Source organism: Sorex fumeus, unplaced genomic scaffold (assembly GCF_029834395.1).
Source record: "Sorex fumeus unplaced genomic scaffold, SorFum_2.1 ptg000101l, whole genome shotgun sequence".
Classification (NCBI taxonomy): domain Eukaryota; kingdom Metazoa; phylum Chordata; class Mammalia; order Eulipotyphla; family Soricidae; genus Sorex; species Sorex fumeus.
The window spans coordinates 212,940-229,731 of record NW_026606158.1 but is presented as its reverse complement, the minus strand read 5'-3'; the positions used below and the strand labels follow the sequence as shown (position 1 = coordinate 229,731).

The window sequence follows — 16,792 nt, the reverse complement described above, 5'->3', positions numbered from 1 at the left end:
AGATATGACCTCAAACGTCAAAAAAAGATAAGCAATTTAAAGAACATCAATTCCATACTTGCTCTCTGGATCTTAATCAGTTGCTACCTTTACCCATTATTTCAGGAGAAGCAGGCATGGAGCTGAGGCTGGTGTCTGGAGAAAACAACTGTTCTGGACGAGTAGAGGTGAAATTTGAGGAGCAATGGGGAACGGTGTGCAATAATGACTGGGGCAAGGAAGAGGCCTCCGTGATTTGTAGGCAGTTGGGATGTCCAACTGAGATCCAAGCCACTGGTTGGAATAATTCCACTCTAGCCTCTGGACCCATCTGGATGGATCATGTTTTCTGTCGGGGAAATGAGTCAGCTCTCTGGGACTGCAAACATGATGGATGGGGAAAACATACATGCTCTCACCAACAGGATGCTGGAATAACCTGCTCAGGTAAAACTTAACTATGTCAAAGTGGCCACATGAACTATGCTGTTGGCGGGGGGGAATATGCAGATAAATTAAAAACAGAAAAGAGGGGCGGGGGAGAATGTAAAGGGGTTAGATAGTCCCAGCCCCACATGACTATTTTGAACAGTTTTTCTTGATTTTTAATAATTTGGGAGATACTCCAAGTTATTGCAGTGCCCTTGCAGGCTGTTATGCATACATTTTCATTTTCACCGTTTTCTATTTCATAATTTCTAATTCATCTTTAGATAACTAGTTATACTCTGAACTACTTCTATTAAAGAAATATTAAAATAAAGATTTCACATTTTATTCATCTGTCATTTGCCATACTTTATTGTCAGGACCAATTTTATTTTTTTTCAAGCTTTTTTTTTAAATTTTTATAATTTATTTATTTATTTATTGAATCACTGTGGGAAAAGTTACAAAGCTTTCAGGTTTAGGTCTCAGTCATACAAATATCAAACACCTTTCCCTTTACCATTACTTATTTTTTACCACGAAGAACCCCAATAAAACCCCACCCCCACCCCTCCCAATGCCTACGAGGCAGATGAATTCTAGTTGACACTCTATCTGCTTTGATTAGACTCATTGTTGCAATAAAAGATGTACCACTATTATTTAGAGTTTACCCCCTCCCCCCAAATCAGACATGCCGAGAAAGCATTGTGAAGTGATTCACTTTCTACAGCTGGGTTCAAGAATTAAATGTTGGTTTTGGACTTCCGCTATTTTGCTAATTAACCCTGGAAGTATTTCTACTGAGAGTCAGATAATTAAGAGATTGGTTTCTGTGCTCTGGAGTCATGGCCGTGCTGGAGAGCCACTCGTGGGGGGCAACTGGTGGCCTCGGTAGGGCGTGAAGGAAGGACCGGAACGCCCCCCTTCCCATGAGGTTTTAGTCGCCCCCACACCCCCGGCTCACACCTGCTCTCCACAAGGCACCCATGTGGCCGCCATCTTCTTTCCAGAGAGGAGAGGGCGAATGGGGCAACACCCTTTCCCCTGCGGGCAGACATGATGGCCTGGATTAACGCATAGTCCGTTCACTTTTCTGCTCCAAGCTGCTGGGTTCTGCATTAAGTCCTTGTGCTTCTGGGGCCGTGGCCGTGCCGGAGAGCCACTCGTGGGGGGCAACTGGTGACCTTGGTAGGGCGTGAAGGACGGACCAGAGCGCCCCCCTTCCCATGAGGTTTTTGTCTCCCCCGCACCCCCCGGCTCATACCTGCTGTCCACAAGGCTCCCATGCGGCCGCCATCTTTCTTTCCAGAGGGAGGAGGGCAGAAGGGAGCAACACCCTTTCCCCTCTGGGCAGACATAATGGCCTGGATTAACGTATAGTCCGTTCACTTTTCTGCTCCAAGCTGCTGGGTTCTGCATTAAGTCCTTGTGCTTCTGGGGTTGTGGCCGTGTCAAGCTTTTTAAATAAATTTATTTGAGTCAAATCTATCTATTCCCCAACAAGAGGGAGTACTTACTCTGTCTTCAAATTATAAGGAAACAATGTCAAATAGAAAACAAATTTTCTACTAGATAAAAAGTAGATTTAAAAAGTCATGATGCCTTGGTTTAAAAAGATTCAGACACCAATCTGTGTAAAAATGGAAAGCATTCAATATGACACTTCATTTTAGAGATTGAGGTATCAAGTCCAGTATCAAACCCAAGGATCACAAGGACTCTTGTTTGATAAGGAAAAAAATCACTGTTAAATGAATACAAAAATTCTTGACTTATTTAAAATTTTAGAATTCCTGGATAGGGTGGCATCAAATGCAGCCTGTGACATCTCATACTCTCTACCACTGATATACCAGGAGTAGCACACATTGAATAGGATGCAACCAATCTCAATTAAAAAATAGTATTAGCACACAAGACTCAAACTGTAACAACACATTTATTAGTAATCTCTTGTACAAGGATCCAATGACTCCAGGGTGAGAGACAACAATCTTCACATACTTTCTTCTAAAGAAACTTCATTGGATCACTTTTAGAGAATTATTCATAACAAGCAATACAAAATAAATTAAGGGCCTACTGCTGGGGCAGACTTGGTGGTGGTTGGGAAAATACAAAATAATGGTGATGGGTATGAAGTAATGGTGATGGAATTGGTGTTGGAATATCGAATGTAATAAATTATTGTGAACAACCATATAAAAATAAAATTAAATTGAAAAAATAAATTAGGGTCTGGAGTGATAGTACAGGGGGTAGGGCGCTTGCCTTGCACAAACGCCGGGTTTGCCAGGTTCTATCCCCAGCATCCCATATGGTCCCGCAAGCACCGTTAAGAGTAATTTCTGAGTGCAGAGCCAGGAGGAACCCCTGAGCATTGCTGGGTGTGACCCAAAAAACTTTTAATAAATAAATAAATGCTGAATGAATATCAAGATTCTGGTCTTTGCTCTGTTGTATCTAGACGGATCCGATGTGGAGATAAGACTGACGAATGGAGGCAACCAATGTACGGGAAGAATAGAGGTCAAATTCCAAGAAAAGTGGGGAACCGTGTGTGATGACAGTTTCACCATACAACATGCTTCTGTGGTTTGTAAACAACTCGATTGTGGATCTGCCATCAGTTACTCAGGTTCAGCTCATTTTGGAGAAGGTTCCGGACCAATCTGGTTTGATGACCTTGAGTGCATTGGAAATGAGTCAGCTCTCTGGAAATGCAACCACCAAGGATGGGGGAAGCATAACTGCCGTCATTCTGAGGATGTTGGAGTAGTCTGTTTAAGTAAGAATTGATCTGGACGTACTCTCTTCTTTTAGAAGACTGTCCAAACACTGTCCTCCCATTGTTCATCGATTTACTCGAGCAGGCCCAGTAACGTCTCCATTGTGAGACTTGTTGTTACTGTGTTTGGCATATCCAATACATCACGGGGAGCTCGCCAAGCTTTGCCGTTTGGTGAGATACTCTTGGTAGCTTGCCGGGCTCTCTGAGAGGGGCGGAGGAATCGAACCTGGCTCGGCCGGGCTGGCTGCACGCAGGGCAAAATAGTGGGGAAGGATAAGAGGCCTCAAAGCCTGAACTCTTAAAAACAGGATAAAGTCATCTTTGTCACTTGATTATAACCTAATTCTTGTTCTAGTACTGAAATGAGGATATCCCATTATGGAAATTAGGATAAAGAGATTAGAGTGAAAGAGGATCTTGTATAAGTGAAATCCAAAACAAAGATAAAAGGAGATATTTAACAAATAGTCCAATTCAAAAGAAAGAGAGAGAGAGAAAGAAAGAGAGAAAAAGAAAGAAAGAAAGAAAGAAAGAAAGAAAGAAAGAAAGAAAGAAAGAAAGAGAGAGAACGAGCAAGCAAGCAAGCAAGCAAGAAAAAGAAAGAAAGAAAGAAAGAAAGAAAGAAAGAAAGAAAGAAAGAAAGAAAGAAAGAAAGAAAGAAAGAGGGGCTGGAGAAATAGCACAGTGGGTAGGGCGTTTGCCTTGCACACGGCCAACCCGGGTTTGATTCCCAGCATCCCATATGGTTGCCCTGGCACCACCAGGAGTAATTCCTGAGTGCATGAGCCAGGAGAAACCCCTGTGCAATGCCGGGTGTGACCCAAAAAGCAAAAAATAAAATAAAGGAGGATGCAACCAGAAAGAAAGAAAGAAAGAAAGAAAGAAAGAAAGAAAGAAAGAAAGAAAGAAAGAAAGAGAAAGAGAGGAAGGAAGGAAGGAAGGAAGGAAGGAAGGAAGGAAGGAAGGAAGGAAGGAAGGAAGGAAAAGAGGAGAAAGAAAGAAAAAAATAACTTCTTTTTACTTTTCTTTTTTATTTATTTTTATTGATTGAAGTTCTGTGATTTACAATACTGTTATTGGTGGTTTCTCATGCACAAAATTTTAACATCACACCCATTACCAATATACGCCCCCCCCCAGGACCTCAAGGTCACCCTCCAACTTTTTCATTGATCATCTCTTCCATTCTTTTTCCTTTGGCTCTTTGTTAACTTCCTATATGTCTGTAAGTTCCACTTATGAGTGAGATATTTCTACTTCTATTCCTTCCAGCCACGTTGCTGCAAAATGCATGATTTTGTTCTTTCTTAGAGCCACGTAGTTTTAAAAAACAAATCACTTCTTCCATATCCTTTTCATCCTAGACCTACGTAAGTTTCCTGTTAGCTAAACTAACATACCTTTTTGTCCAAATTCACAGAGGTCAGCGATTTATAAAATAACATTTGGGTTTCTTAGGAAAACCTTATTTTGCAGCCACCGTGTTAATCTTTCATGTACTCATCAGAAGTATGATGGCTTTGTGTGTACAGGAATGCCATCTCCTTCTTTTCATTTGAGTTTTTAGTTTGTAGTAAGACTAATATGGTTTGAATCTCAGAGAACATTTAAGAAAAGAGTATAAAATATTTTACAAGTACAGACACACACGTGTCTCTCTCTCTCTCTCCCTTTTTCTCTCTCATTCAGTCTCTGTCTCTTGCTCTTTTTCTCTCTCACTCAAACCCTTACTCTCTTCTCTCTCTGAATGAAACTCAACTTAAACTAATTTAAAAAGAGACTATATTGACACAAGAAACCCAGCAGGTTTCATACCAAACTGGATTCCTTCGCTTAACCAATGTAATCACAATTCTGATAACATTGAGATGGATTTTTTTATATTGAACAATGTGACCTTTTTGATATGAATTATAGAATTCAGACATAAAATCAAAAAGAATTTCCTTAACTGAAGAAAGTGCAATGTACAAGGAACTCAGTATATAGCTCCACTCCCTTCTATCAAAATCTTTCAAGCTCCTGAATGAGAATGATGCTTTTCAGTAGGTCTTATCAATCCTGAGTATTTCAGCAAGAAGTAAAATTACCTGAGATAAAAAGCAGTGTAGGGGCTAAAACGATAGTACAGCGGGTAGGGCATTTGCCTTGCACGTGGCCGACCCAGGTTCGATTCCCAGCATCCCATATAGTCCCCCGAGCACTGCCAGGAGTAATTCCTGAGTCCATGAGCCAGGAGTAATACTGGGTGTGACCCAAAAAGCAAAAAAAAAAAAGCAGTGTATTTATTGCAGAATATATTGTAAAATCAAGGTCTCTTCTTTGAGGAATATTGGTTTTTTTAAAAAAACATTGTACTTATTGCATTTAATAAAACCAAGAATACATTGTAAAATTAAGTTCTCTTCTTTGAAGAAATATTGGTTGGAAGAAGTTTCAATTGTTAATGGTAAGGTGTCTCTCTATACTTCCTTTTAAACTAAGCCCTCCCAAAGGTAACAGGCATGTAAGACCAATCAGATTAGTAACACAGGCAAAAAGTCCAAAGGGAAGTTGGGATTTTAGGCTGACTGGGACAGGTGGTCACCATTGACCCAAATATAAATACATACATAACAAGAAAAAAATCAACAATCCCAACAAAAACAAGCAAAACTCTTACTATAGTGTATGCTCTCTTCTTGCCTGATCTATTCCATCTCAGTGATTTTCACTGACAGTATGTATACCCTTGTTTTCTCTGTCTCTCCCTAGTCCCTTCGTCCTTACTCAGCTCAAGAACAGTATTTGGAGTTCCCATACTCAAGTCGCTTCTTTATCACTGATTTGGTTTGTGTCTTCCTTACAGAAGGAGCAGATCTGGATCTGAGACTGGTGGATGGTGTCAACAGTTGTTCCGGAAGATTAGAAGTAAAATTCCAAGGAGAATGGGGGACAGTGTGTGATGACCGCTGGGATGGTACTGATGCTGCTGTGACGTGTAAGCATCTGGGATGTCCAACTGCCCTCACTGCCACTGGCCGAGTAAACGCCAGTGAGGGAACAGGAAATATTTGGCTTGACAATGTTTCCTGTCAAGGACATGAGTCTAAGCTCTGGATGTGTGGACACCATGAATGGGGAAAGCATTACTGCCAACACCATGAAGATGCTGGTGTGACATGCTCTGGTAAGTTGAAACAAAAGGGGGGGGGAAAAACAAAGAAGGCAAGACTTGGGTATCTCAGGAACATCAAAAGGTGTCAGATATGAAAATCTGGAATATCCAGAAATGTCCTTGTTAGGAATTCTTTTACAGTTGTGAGAAATCTTGAAAGTATTCTTTGGCTAGGTTAGAGGGCTTCCTTACCCGGTTGTCTGGAATAGTTACTCTAACTTGTCAGGAAACCCTCTTTGCATTTTAAATCCACCTAGTATTCAAAAAGTAAAATGTTATGACTGTCTTCATATCTGACTTGCTCATATTTTTCAGAAATTAACAACTTTTATTCAATTGAAACAACAATTCTACTAATCATCAGATTCATGGTTGGGGGAAAAAAAAGAAACAAGAGATGAGAAAATCATTATTTCTAGATCTCAGGATCTAGAAAGGAGTTAGATAAATAAAATAAATATAGCATTTGGGGAAATGAAAATATAGTACAAAGGTTAAGGCACATGTCTTGCAAGAAGCTGACCCCCTATTTGATACCCAGCACCACGTGGTTCCCCAAGTAATGCAAGGGTAACCCTAGAGTTCTCTGGTGAGCACAGCTGACTGTGCCCAGAGCAAGTCTGCATCCTTTCATTGAACCCCAGTTGGATAAATCCCAGTGGGAAGGGTCCCCAGGAGCTTGGGAGACTCAAAAAGAACAAAACCAATAACATTTGGGGAACTGAGGAGATAGCATAAGGGAACAAGGGCACATGCTTTACATTCCTAGAAGCTGGGTGAGTTCCCTCAAACCTCATGGCCCTTGAGCACTGGATGATGTGTCTTGGATCATCCCCAACACTACCAGAAGACCCTGGTGGTCTCTGCTACCAAAGGACCTGAGCAAGTGACTGCATCCTCTGACCCTAGCATTAACTCATCTGAATAAACTCATCTGAATAGGCTGACCAAATATTTCTGGAACTGCCACCCCCACCCACTTGGGAGGACCCCTAAACTTTCTTTTTTTTTTTAATTATTCTTTAGGAGCCAAGCTCTGTATGTCTCTATGGCTTAAGTTTATGTTTCTTTTGCAGATGGATCAGATGTGGAACTGAGACTGATAGGTGGAGGCAGCCGCTGTGCTGGGACAGTGGAGGTGGAAATTCAGAAACTGTTAGGGAGAGTGTGTGACAAAACCTGGGAACTGAGACACGCTGATGTGCTTTGCAGGCAGCTGCGATGTGGATCTGCACTCAAAACATCCTATCAAGTTTATTCCAAAATCCAGGCAATGAACATTTGGATGTTTCTTAGCACCTGTGAGGGCAATGAAACTTCTCTTTGGAACTGCAAGGACTGGCAATGGGGTGGACTTCCCTGTGATCACTATAAAGATGCCCAAGTTACCTGCTCAGGTAAGACTTTCAAAGGATTAAGAAGATGAATTCTCACTGTATCACTGTCGTCCTGTTGTTCATTAATTTGCTCAAGCTGGTGCCAGCAATGTCTTCATTCGTCCCAGACCTGAGGTTTTAGCAGCCTCTCCTTACTCATCCTTCCTAATGCTGCCGTATTAGAGGCTCTTTCAGGGTCAGGGGAATGAGACCCGTTATTGTTACTGTTTTTGGCATATTGAATATGCCACGGGTAGCTTTTAGAATTCATCTCATTTTAAAAGCATTAATTTCTAATAATATATTTGAGACTAAGGAGAAAAATTGAGGGTTAAGGTAACCTGAGGGCTGATCAGATTTTTCTCAAGAGACCTAAAAACACCTATTCCATTATGAGATCCTCAACTACATCTATAATTTGTTTCATGCCTTGGACACGGATATTTGTTTTTATCTGTTCACTTAAATGTCTGAGTAATTTTTGAATCTATGGAACTTAAATATTAAGGAGAAAATAATTTTTTTCTTTTTGGGTCACACCCAGAGATGCACAGAGGTTGTTCCTAGCTCTGCACTCAGGAATTACTCCTGGCAGTGCTCAGGGGACCCTATGTGATGCTGGGAATCAAACCCAGGTTGGCCGTGTGCAAGGCAAACGCCCTACCCGCTGTGCTGTCACTTGAGCCTCGGAAATAATTTTTTAAGGTAGAACTTAAAAATCTTTTCACAAGAATGTCACCAAATTATTTGAAAATTAGCAATGCTGGAACTGAGTAGATAATTCAAAGGACTGGACCACATGCTCTGTACATGGGAGTCCAGTTTGAATCCCAGAACATCATATGGTTCTCTGAACACTTTCAGGAAAGAATCCTGAACAGTTTTCCAGGAGTCGCCCCTGACAAAAATGGCAAAATAATAAAAATAATAAAATGATAATGATAAATTGTCATGACCGAACCTTAGGACCATACTATCTTGTTATGAAAAAAAAGTTTACTGAAAATGTTTTTATATTTCACTAAAACCACTTTAAAAAACACACACACAAAAGTGGGGCTGGAGCAATAGCACAGTGGGTAGGGTGTTTGCCTTGCACATGGCTGAACTGGGTTCAATTCCCAGCAACTCCGAGCACCGCCGGGAGTAATTCCTGAGTGCATGAGCCAAGAGTAACCTCTGTGCATCTCCTGGTGTAACCTAAAAAGGAAAAAAAACACACACAAAAGTGAGCTCTGAGCTGAGTAGGCTTGCAGAAAGTTTCTACTAAAAACAAGAACTTTTCAACAACTCAAAGGTTACATATTAAATGACTTATTGTGACTAGTATGATGAAAAGATGGACAAGCAAAAAACAATGCAAGAGCAAAACCACCAAGCATGTAGAGAGCTGGTCACAGAGTGGACACTTTCATTCTAACCTAGTTGTGCATTTCCTGATGTCTAACTTGCATCTGCCTTCAGTTATGGGGAAATTATGCATGGGACAAAAAGTTTTTAAAGATATACATTTGAATTGTGATAGATACTTTCTGAGATATTTCTTGATTGGGCAATATAAACACATAGTGTTAATTTTTAAAATATAAAAGTATAGAGGGTGTGGGAGTTGATAAAATAATATAATAAAATAAAATAAGAAGTAAAATAAAATAAGAAGTATAAATTCTTCCACCAATTACTGTTTCCAGCTATCCAATTCTACTCCCCACAGACAATTTGTGTGGTTGAAGTATTTATATATTCTTTAAAGACATGTTTTATGTGAATATTAAAATATGCAAACCAATCTGTATGTAGGTTTTACCTTAGTTCGTTGTCCGAAAGGTGTCATCTTACATAAACTGGTATCGTCAGTTTTTGTATTTGTTATTTTGGGGCCCATGCCCACTGATAATCAGGGCTTACTCATAGCTCTGCACTCAGGAGCCACTTCTGGCAGGGCTCAGAGGACAAAACAGGGTACCAGGGACCATGTGCAAGATAAGTATTCCGCCAGCCTTAGCAAAGCATCTTGACCATAGTTTCATAACAATATTTAAAGTGATTTCCGAAGCTTAGAATTTATAACAGTGTTATCAGTTATTTCATACATTTATACTTTTTTGTATAAAAAAACTTTTTTAATGACATCTTATTGTCTCATTCCTACTTTGGACAAACTTGCAGGCTATCGAATGTAGCCTGCCCACAGGGCAGAGTCTGGCAAACTCCCCGTGGCATACCAAATATGCCAAATACCAGTAACAATGATGGGTCTCATTCTCCTAAATAGCCCTGAATATAATCTCAGGGCTAGGATGAAAGAGATGTTACTGGGGCCTGCTCGAGGCAATCGACGAATAACAGGATGATGAATGAATGAAAAAATACTTTTTATTTCTTTTACATGGTAAAATTAGCTAGTAACACATTTTTTAAACCCCACATTTGAACTTTCAAGATTAATATTATTCTTGCTAACTCATTAAATTTATTCTTCTTGGAATTTTCCTAAAGTTTGGCTTCTTTTTTCTCTTAATTTTTTGAGCTGGATGCTAAATTTTTATTATTTAAGCTCCCCGTGACGTATTCGATATGCCAAACACAGTAACAACAAAATCTCCAATGGAGACGTTACTGGGCCCGCTCGAGCAAAACTATAGAAATATTTGAAGTTATAGGCTTCTCTTTTGTGTACACCACAGAAGAGAATACACCAGTAGCTGTATTACATAATTGATGCATTGATTATTGAGATTATTGAGATCTACTTATAACTGCTGCATGGACATTGTGAATTGCTGTCTTTAGTGAAATTTCATCATTGTAGTACATAGTTTCTCTTATGAATCATTGAATTAATATTAATTTTAAAAAGTTGTTTCAATTATTTTCTAGTTTCTTTTTATCAAACTTTATAGACTCTTTTGTTTTAGGTACATCACTGGGACTGAAAACAGAGTTAAATCTATTTTTAATTAACTTTGTCCAATTCTGCATTGTTATATTTTCATAATACTTACACATTATTGTCATTCTGGATTATACTACATCTGAAAGCATATTTTACTATACGACCTTTTGAGGGACTCTGCATGAGTTAGGACATGAGTCAACATAGTTGTGTGTCTCACCATTTCCTTCTACATTTAGAAATATTTGTATAATGACCTTTTAATTATATTGTACATGCATTAAATTCAACTATATCACAAAGAAAACAAAACAAGAGTGGCTAAATAAATATCTATACTTTTTACAAAATAAGTCAAATAGATAAAGACTTTTAGGCTCTGTGACCATCAAGAAATGTCTTGCACTGTTTTCTTAAAGGTCTTAAAATTTGGTTCTACCTAAAATTTGGTACATAATTCATTAAATAATTCATACATTTAACTTTGTCAAAATGTTACTTACAATGCCTTTATTGTAATTTACAATCAAGTAGGAACTTATCACCCAAGGTCATGGTGGACTTCACCCATTGATATTCTAGTGGGAGTTACACCCACTGGATAGTCTCCAAATAGCAGCGGATTCTTCTTGTAATCTACACTATTGTACCACTCTAGAACACTGTTTCAAGAGTAACATCACCCATTGACCCTAGACAATGGAGTTGCTGTTGTAGAGTTAATTAGATGCATGACATTCCCTTCAGGGCAGCTAACACCTCCATCTCTTTGTGGTGCAGAGTCCTACAGTTTTCACTCCTCCCAAGCAAGAATAGAGGCCAGAATGAGACAGTAAAGTGACTGGTCACTTGCCTTATATCCAGTCCATCCCTGGCACAATATATAGTCTCCTGATTACTGCCAGGAGTGATTCCTTAGTGCAGAGCCCAGGAGTAAGCCCTGAGCACAGCTGGGTGTGGTTCAAAAACCAAGCAAGTGTAAAAAACTCCAAGGCGGCCAGGAGGTGGCCCTGAAAGCTCTTCCCCTGGCCACCCAGGTTCTCTTCCCCGTCTCTGCCAGCTGGGGCGGCCCGGGCCATGGGACAGATGGTGGAGAAGACGACGGATAAGCCAGTTGATTGATCAGATGCTGTTTATTCCATTCTCATCCCTGTTCACTCCTGTCTCTCTCTCTCTCTCTCTCTCTCTCTCTCTCTCTCTCTCTCTCTCTCTCTCTCTCTCTCTCTCCCTCCCAGGCCCCAGGCTGGAACCCCTCTTTCCTGGCTCTGGCTCTGGATCTTGATCTCAATCTTCACCCCCCTCCCAGCCCACTCTTATAGTCTAGTTAAATACCTAAACCCTGAGGGGCTGGGCTTACACATAGGTGTGGTCACAATCAATAGGGTTAAAGCATCTTCTCAGGAGATGCTGCTTCTAGGACAGATTCTCTTTCAGCAGGACCACCCACCCAAGGGCGGAATCCCATGGGTGTGTTTCTCCTCTCCTTGCCCAACAAACATATAAGAGTTCATAATATTAATCATTTTATATGGACACAGTAAGATATGCATTAAGCTTAGAATATTGCTCTCCTGGGGTCATCTCAATCTCAGACTACAGTGCTCAGGTAAGATTAGTCTTTCCTATCCCTAGCAGGGTCCTAGGCTTGTTACTTTTGGATCATGACAACATTTGTCATGATCAAGCTCTTAACTTATAGTTAATAATTGTGGTGCTTTGGCCAGGCCCATCTCAATGCCAGGGTAGCATATAGCTTACCACTTGCCCTGGTTGGGACCCTGCTTTTGGGGGCGCTAGGAAGTGAGGCAAGCTGGCAGGCTACCGAATGTAACCTGCCCACACGGCAGAGTCTGAAAAACTCCCCGTGGCATACCCAATATGCCAAATACCAGTAACAATGATGGGTCTCATTCTCCTAGCCCTGAAAGAGCCTTGAATATGGCACTTTAAAATCTCAGGGCTAGGACGAAGGAGACGTTACTGGTGCCTGCTTGAGGCAATCGATGAACAATAGGATGATCATGACCGTGAGGAAATCAGGGCAACTGAGGCTTAAGTTGAGAAAGCAGATGTCCGGGAATGAATAATATTCGAAGCCAATTAAATCCCAAATTACAAAAGCATAGTATTGTCTTCTTGTGTCTATACATTGCTTTAAAGTAAACTATTTAAAGTTAACTAAAGGACATTGCTTTAAAGTAAACTATTCAAAAGACATAAGGAGAGGAAAAAGGCAATATTAACTTAATAATACAAGTTCAGTGTCCTAGAAAGATCTGACCTCACAAATTAACAGAAACTGATTAGGGGAATAAGCTGATTAACTCTTTGGGGAAGAGAGCTGGGGCAAGAAGAGTTATTATTGGTAATACAATAACAACATAATTAGTGGATTAATAAAACATGATTAGATTTAGTATTAATCCTATAGACCAAGAAGAGAGCATAGAGAAGTAGTTACAAATAAACAAAAGAATGGGAGTGACTGGGAGCACTGGGATGGGTGTGACCCGATAAACCTAAGCTCCTTGTGGCAAGGGAGAAAGGACAAAGAAATGTCATCCTACAAGCAAGAATAAGGAATACTATAAAGTGTTTATGTTAATGTGTGCTGACCCTTGTTTTGAGAGCATCTTGATCAAGCTCTCTACAAATTCTACCTTTCACTGGCAGGAATGGAGGGACACCCAGCATAACTCAGAGGCTACTTCAGTCTCTGTGCTCGTGGGTCACTCCTTGCAGTCCTCAGGGAACCAAATATAATATTGAGGCTAGAACCTGGGCCCATGGCATAAAAGGCAAGGACCTTACTCTTCCTGTACTACCTCTCCGCCCCATCAAACTCCACTCTTATTGAAGGGGTCAGACATATTCAACCTCTGACATGTTATTATGTCACTTAGAGAGATCCCACATTTGCCAAGATTTCTGTTTATTCCTCCAACTAGGAAGTTTTCTTGCATATGCATAGTTAGTTTAAATCTCACATTCTACCAGATTTGAATTCTGACCTATTTGTCTAACTCCATATACCATCACCAGCTAGGCTACTGAGGCAAAAAAGAGTTATTATTGGTATTACAGTAACAACATAATTAGTGGATTAATAAAACATGATTGGATTTTCCTTAGTATTAAATCCTATAAACCAAAAGAATAAATGGGCTATTAGAATCCAGACATATTTCCTAAGCATGGGTATTTTTGATAATACCAAATTTCAAGGGTCCCCTGAAAGCCCAAATGTCTCAATGAATGTTTGATTAAAATCCAGTGATAAACACTGATATTGGTATCAGCTATCCTTACCATGTTTTTAAAGGTTTGAGTACTCATTGACTGATGCCAGCTGCCTTCAAATTTAGCAAAATAAAAATCTGAAAGTTGAGCGGGATTCCACTGTATTTGTTTTTATTCAGTGCCATGTAAAAGTAACTAGGGTCTGGAGCCCTTTACTTTCTCTTAGCTTGTGTTTTTGTCACCTCCTCAATTAAGGGAACAGGATACTTAGGATTGATTTTTTTTATCTAGAAAGAATTTTTATTAGTGAAACATCATGAGGTACAGTTGTAGACTTACAAATTTTTGTGCTTGGGTTTCAATTATACAACGATCAAACAACCATCCCTCCACCAGTGCCCACTTTCCACCACCACGGGTCCCAGTATCCCTCCCACCACCCCATCTCCCCTATCCCACCCTGCCTCTGTGGCAGGGCATTCCCTTTTGTTCTCTCTCTCCTTTTGGGTGCTGTGGTTTGCAAACGAGGCATTGAGTGGCAATCATGTTTGGTCTATAGTCCACTTTCAGCATGCTTCTCCCATCCTGGGAGGATCCTCCCAACACCCTTTATTTGGTGATCGCTTCTCTATCTGAGCTGCCTTTTCCCCTAGCATGTGTGGCTGGCCTCCAAGCCATGGAGCAAAACTCCTGGTACTAATCTCGGCCGTTCTTGGGTATTAGTCTCCTATTTTGTTACTTTATGTTCCCCAGATGAATGCAATCTTTCTATGTCTATCCCTCTCTTTCTGAGTCATTTCGCTTATTAACATGATACTTTCCATGTAGTACCACTTGTATGTAAATTTCATGGCTTCATCTTTTCTAACAGCTACATAGTACTCCATTGCGTAGATGTACCAAAGTTTCTTGAACCAGTCATCTGTTCTCTGGCACTCAGGTTTTTTCCAGATACTGGCTATTGTAAAGAGTGCTGCAATGAACAAACAAGTGCAGATGTCACTTCAACTATACTTTTTTGCCTCTCTGGGATATATTCCCAGGAGTGGTATTGCTGGGTCAAATGGGAGCTCAATTTCTAATTTTTTGAGAATCGTTTATACTGTTTTCCAGAAGGGCTGAACCAGTCGGCATTCCCATCAGTAGTGAAGGAGGGTCCCTTTCTCGCCACATCCATGCCAGCACCGATTGCTTTTGTTCTTTTGGATGTGGGCCAGTCTCTGTGGTGTGAAATGATATTTCATTGTGGTTTTGATCTGCATCTCCCTGATGATTAATGATGTAGAGCATTTTCTCATGTGCCTTTTTTGCCATTCAGATTTCTTCTTTGAGAAAGTTTCTGTTCATTTCATCGCCCCATTTTTTGATGGGGTTGGATGTTTTCTTCTTGTGGAGTTCAACCAGTACTTTGTATATCCTTGATATCAACCCCTTGTCGGATGTGTATTCGGCGAATATCCTTTCCCATTCTGTAGACTGTCTTTGTATTTTGGTCACTATTTCTTTTGAGATGCAGAAGCTTCTTAGTTTAAGATAGTCCCATTTATCTATCTCTGTTTTCACTTGCTTGGCCAGTGGCATGGTACATTGAAGACAAAGTTGGCAAAACCCTCCATGATATTGAAGCTAACGGTATCTTCAAGGATTGATTTTTTTTTCCAATCCTGCAAGCTCCAAATTATAGAACTCTCAACTGATAACATCTGACAGTTACAAGAAGAGTAGAATCTCCTTACAAAATTGGTTGTTGTTTCTTTCCGTTTCAGCTTGTAATCTTGCTACTTCTAGTCTAATTTTATACTATCTATCTTTGGTAATGAGCTTGCATTCTGATTTTTTCCAAGATTTTCGTACTTTTCCCAACTGCTCTCATTTTTTTTTTCAGTTTTGGTGAACATGGTTTTCTTTTCCAGGTGGCTTTTGTTCAAATATTTTAGCAAGGATGATAATACTCATTAGTTTTTCTGTCTATAATACCTTAGTACCGGCAAGCTACCGAGAGTATTCGATATGCCAGACACAGTAACAACAAAGTCTCCAATGGAGATGTTACTGGGCCCGCTCGAGCAAATCGATGTTCAACGGGAGGGCCTTTACTTTACTCGAGCAAATTCTACTTATTATTCTACTTAAGGAGATACAAGCTTTAGGTTTTATTACTAGAATGCCTTCCTTACAGTACCACATTATTTAAAATATATTTATATATTATATTATATAATATTATATGGCAAACAGATGCCATTGGGCTACACTAGCACACGACAGGGACAAATGGAAACGTTACTGGCGCCCGCTCAAGCAAATCGACGACTAACGGGAAGTTAAATGATTAAGTGATTATTATATTATAAATATAAATATATCACATCACAGGGAGCTTGCCAGGCTCTGCCCTGCGGGCGAGATATCCTTCCACATTATTATAAAACAAGCTCATTATATGTGTTCTTTATTTCTAATTAAAAATAGAGAATATTAAAAATAGAGAATAGAGATATTTACTTATCTGAGTAAAGAATATATCAAGAGATTAAAGTAGAAGGCAACCAATCTTAGAGGGACACACACACACATATATGTATATGTATATATATACATATATATACATATATATATGCACACAAGGCTCAACCCTCAAGAACATATTAGTAATCTCCTGTAAAAGGGCTTAATGGTCCCTGGGTGAAATACAACAATCTTCACATTCATCTAATGAAAGTTTTTTGGAGCATTTTCAATTTATTCATAACAAACAATACAAAATAAACTACTTTGGTTCTGCTTTGGGGCAGGGGTTAGGATTCAGGATATAAGCATCCAAAATATGCTGGTGGGAAGGTGTAATGATGATGGGATTGGTGCTGGAATATTAAATGTAATCAAATATTGTGATTACTTTATAAATATAAAATTGAATT

General features: G+C 39.8%; 1 protein-coding gene across 2 annotated transcripts in view; it reads left to right on the top strand.

Moving 5' to 3' along the window:
- Positions 1-16,792, top strand: part of CD163 (CD163 molecule) — a 44,375-nt gene that overhangs the window by 4,757 nt on the left and 22,826 nt on the right. For both annotated transcript variants that reach the window (XM_056134725.1, XM_056134724.1), the window contains exons 3-6: positions 106-426; positions 2,879-3,199; positions 6,051-6,371; positions 7,436-7,756. In XM_056134725.1, coding sequence (XP_055990700.1) covers positions 106-426; positions 2,879-3,199; positions 6,051-6,371; positions 7,436-7,756 — 1,284 coding nt within the window. The remainder of the gene's footprint in view (positions 1-105; positions 427-2,878; positions 3,200-6,050; positions 6,372-7,435; positions 7,757-16,792) is intronic.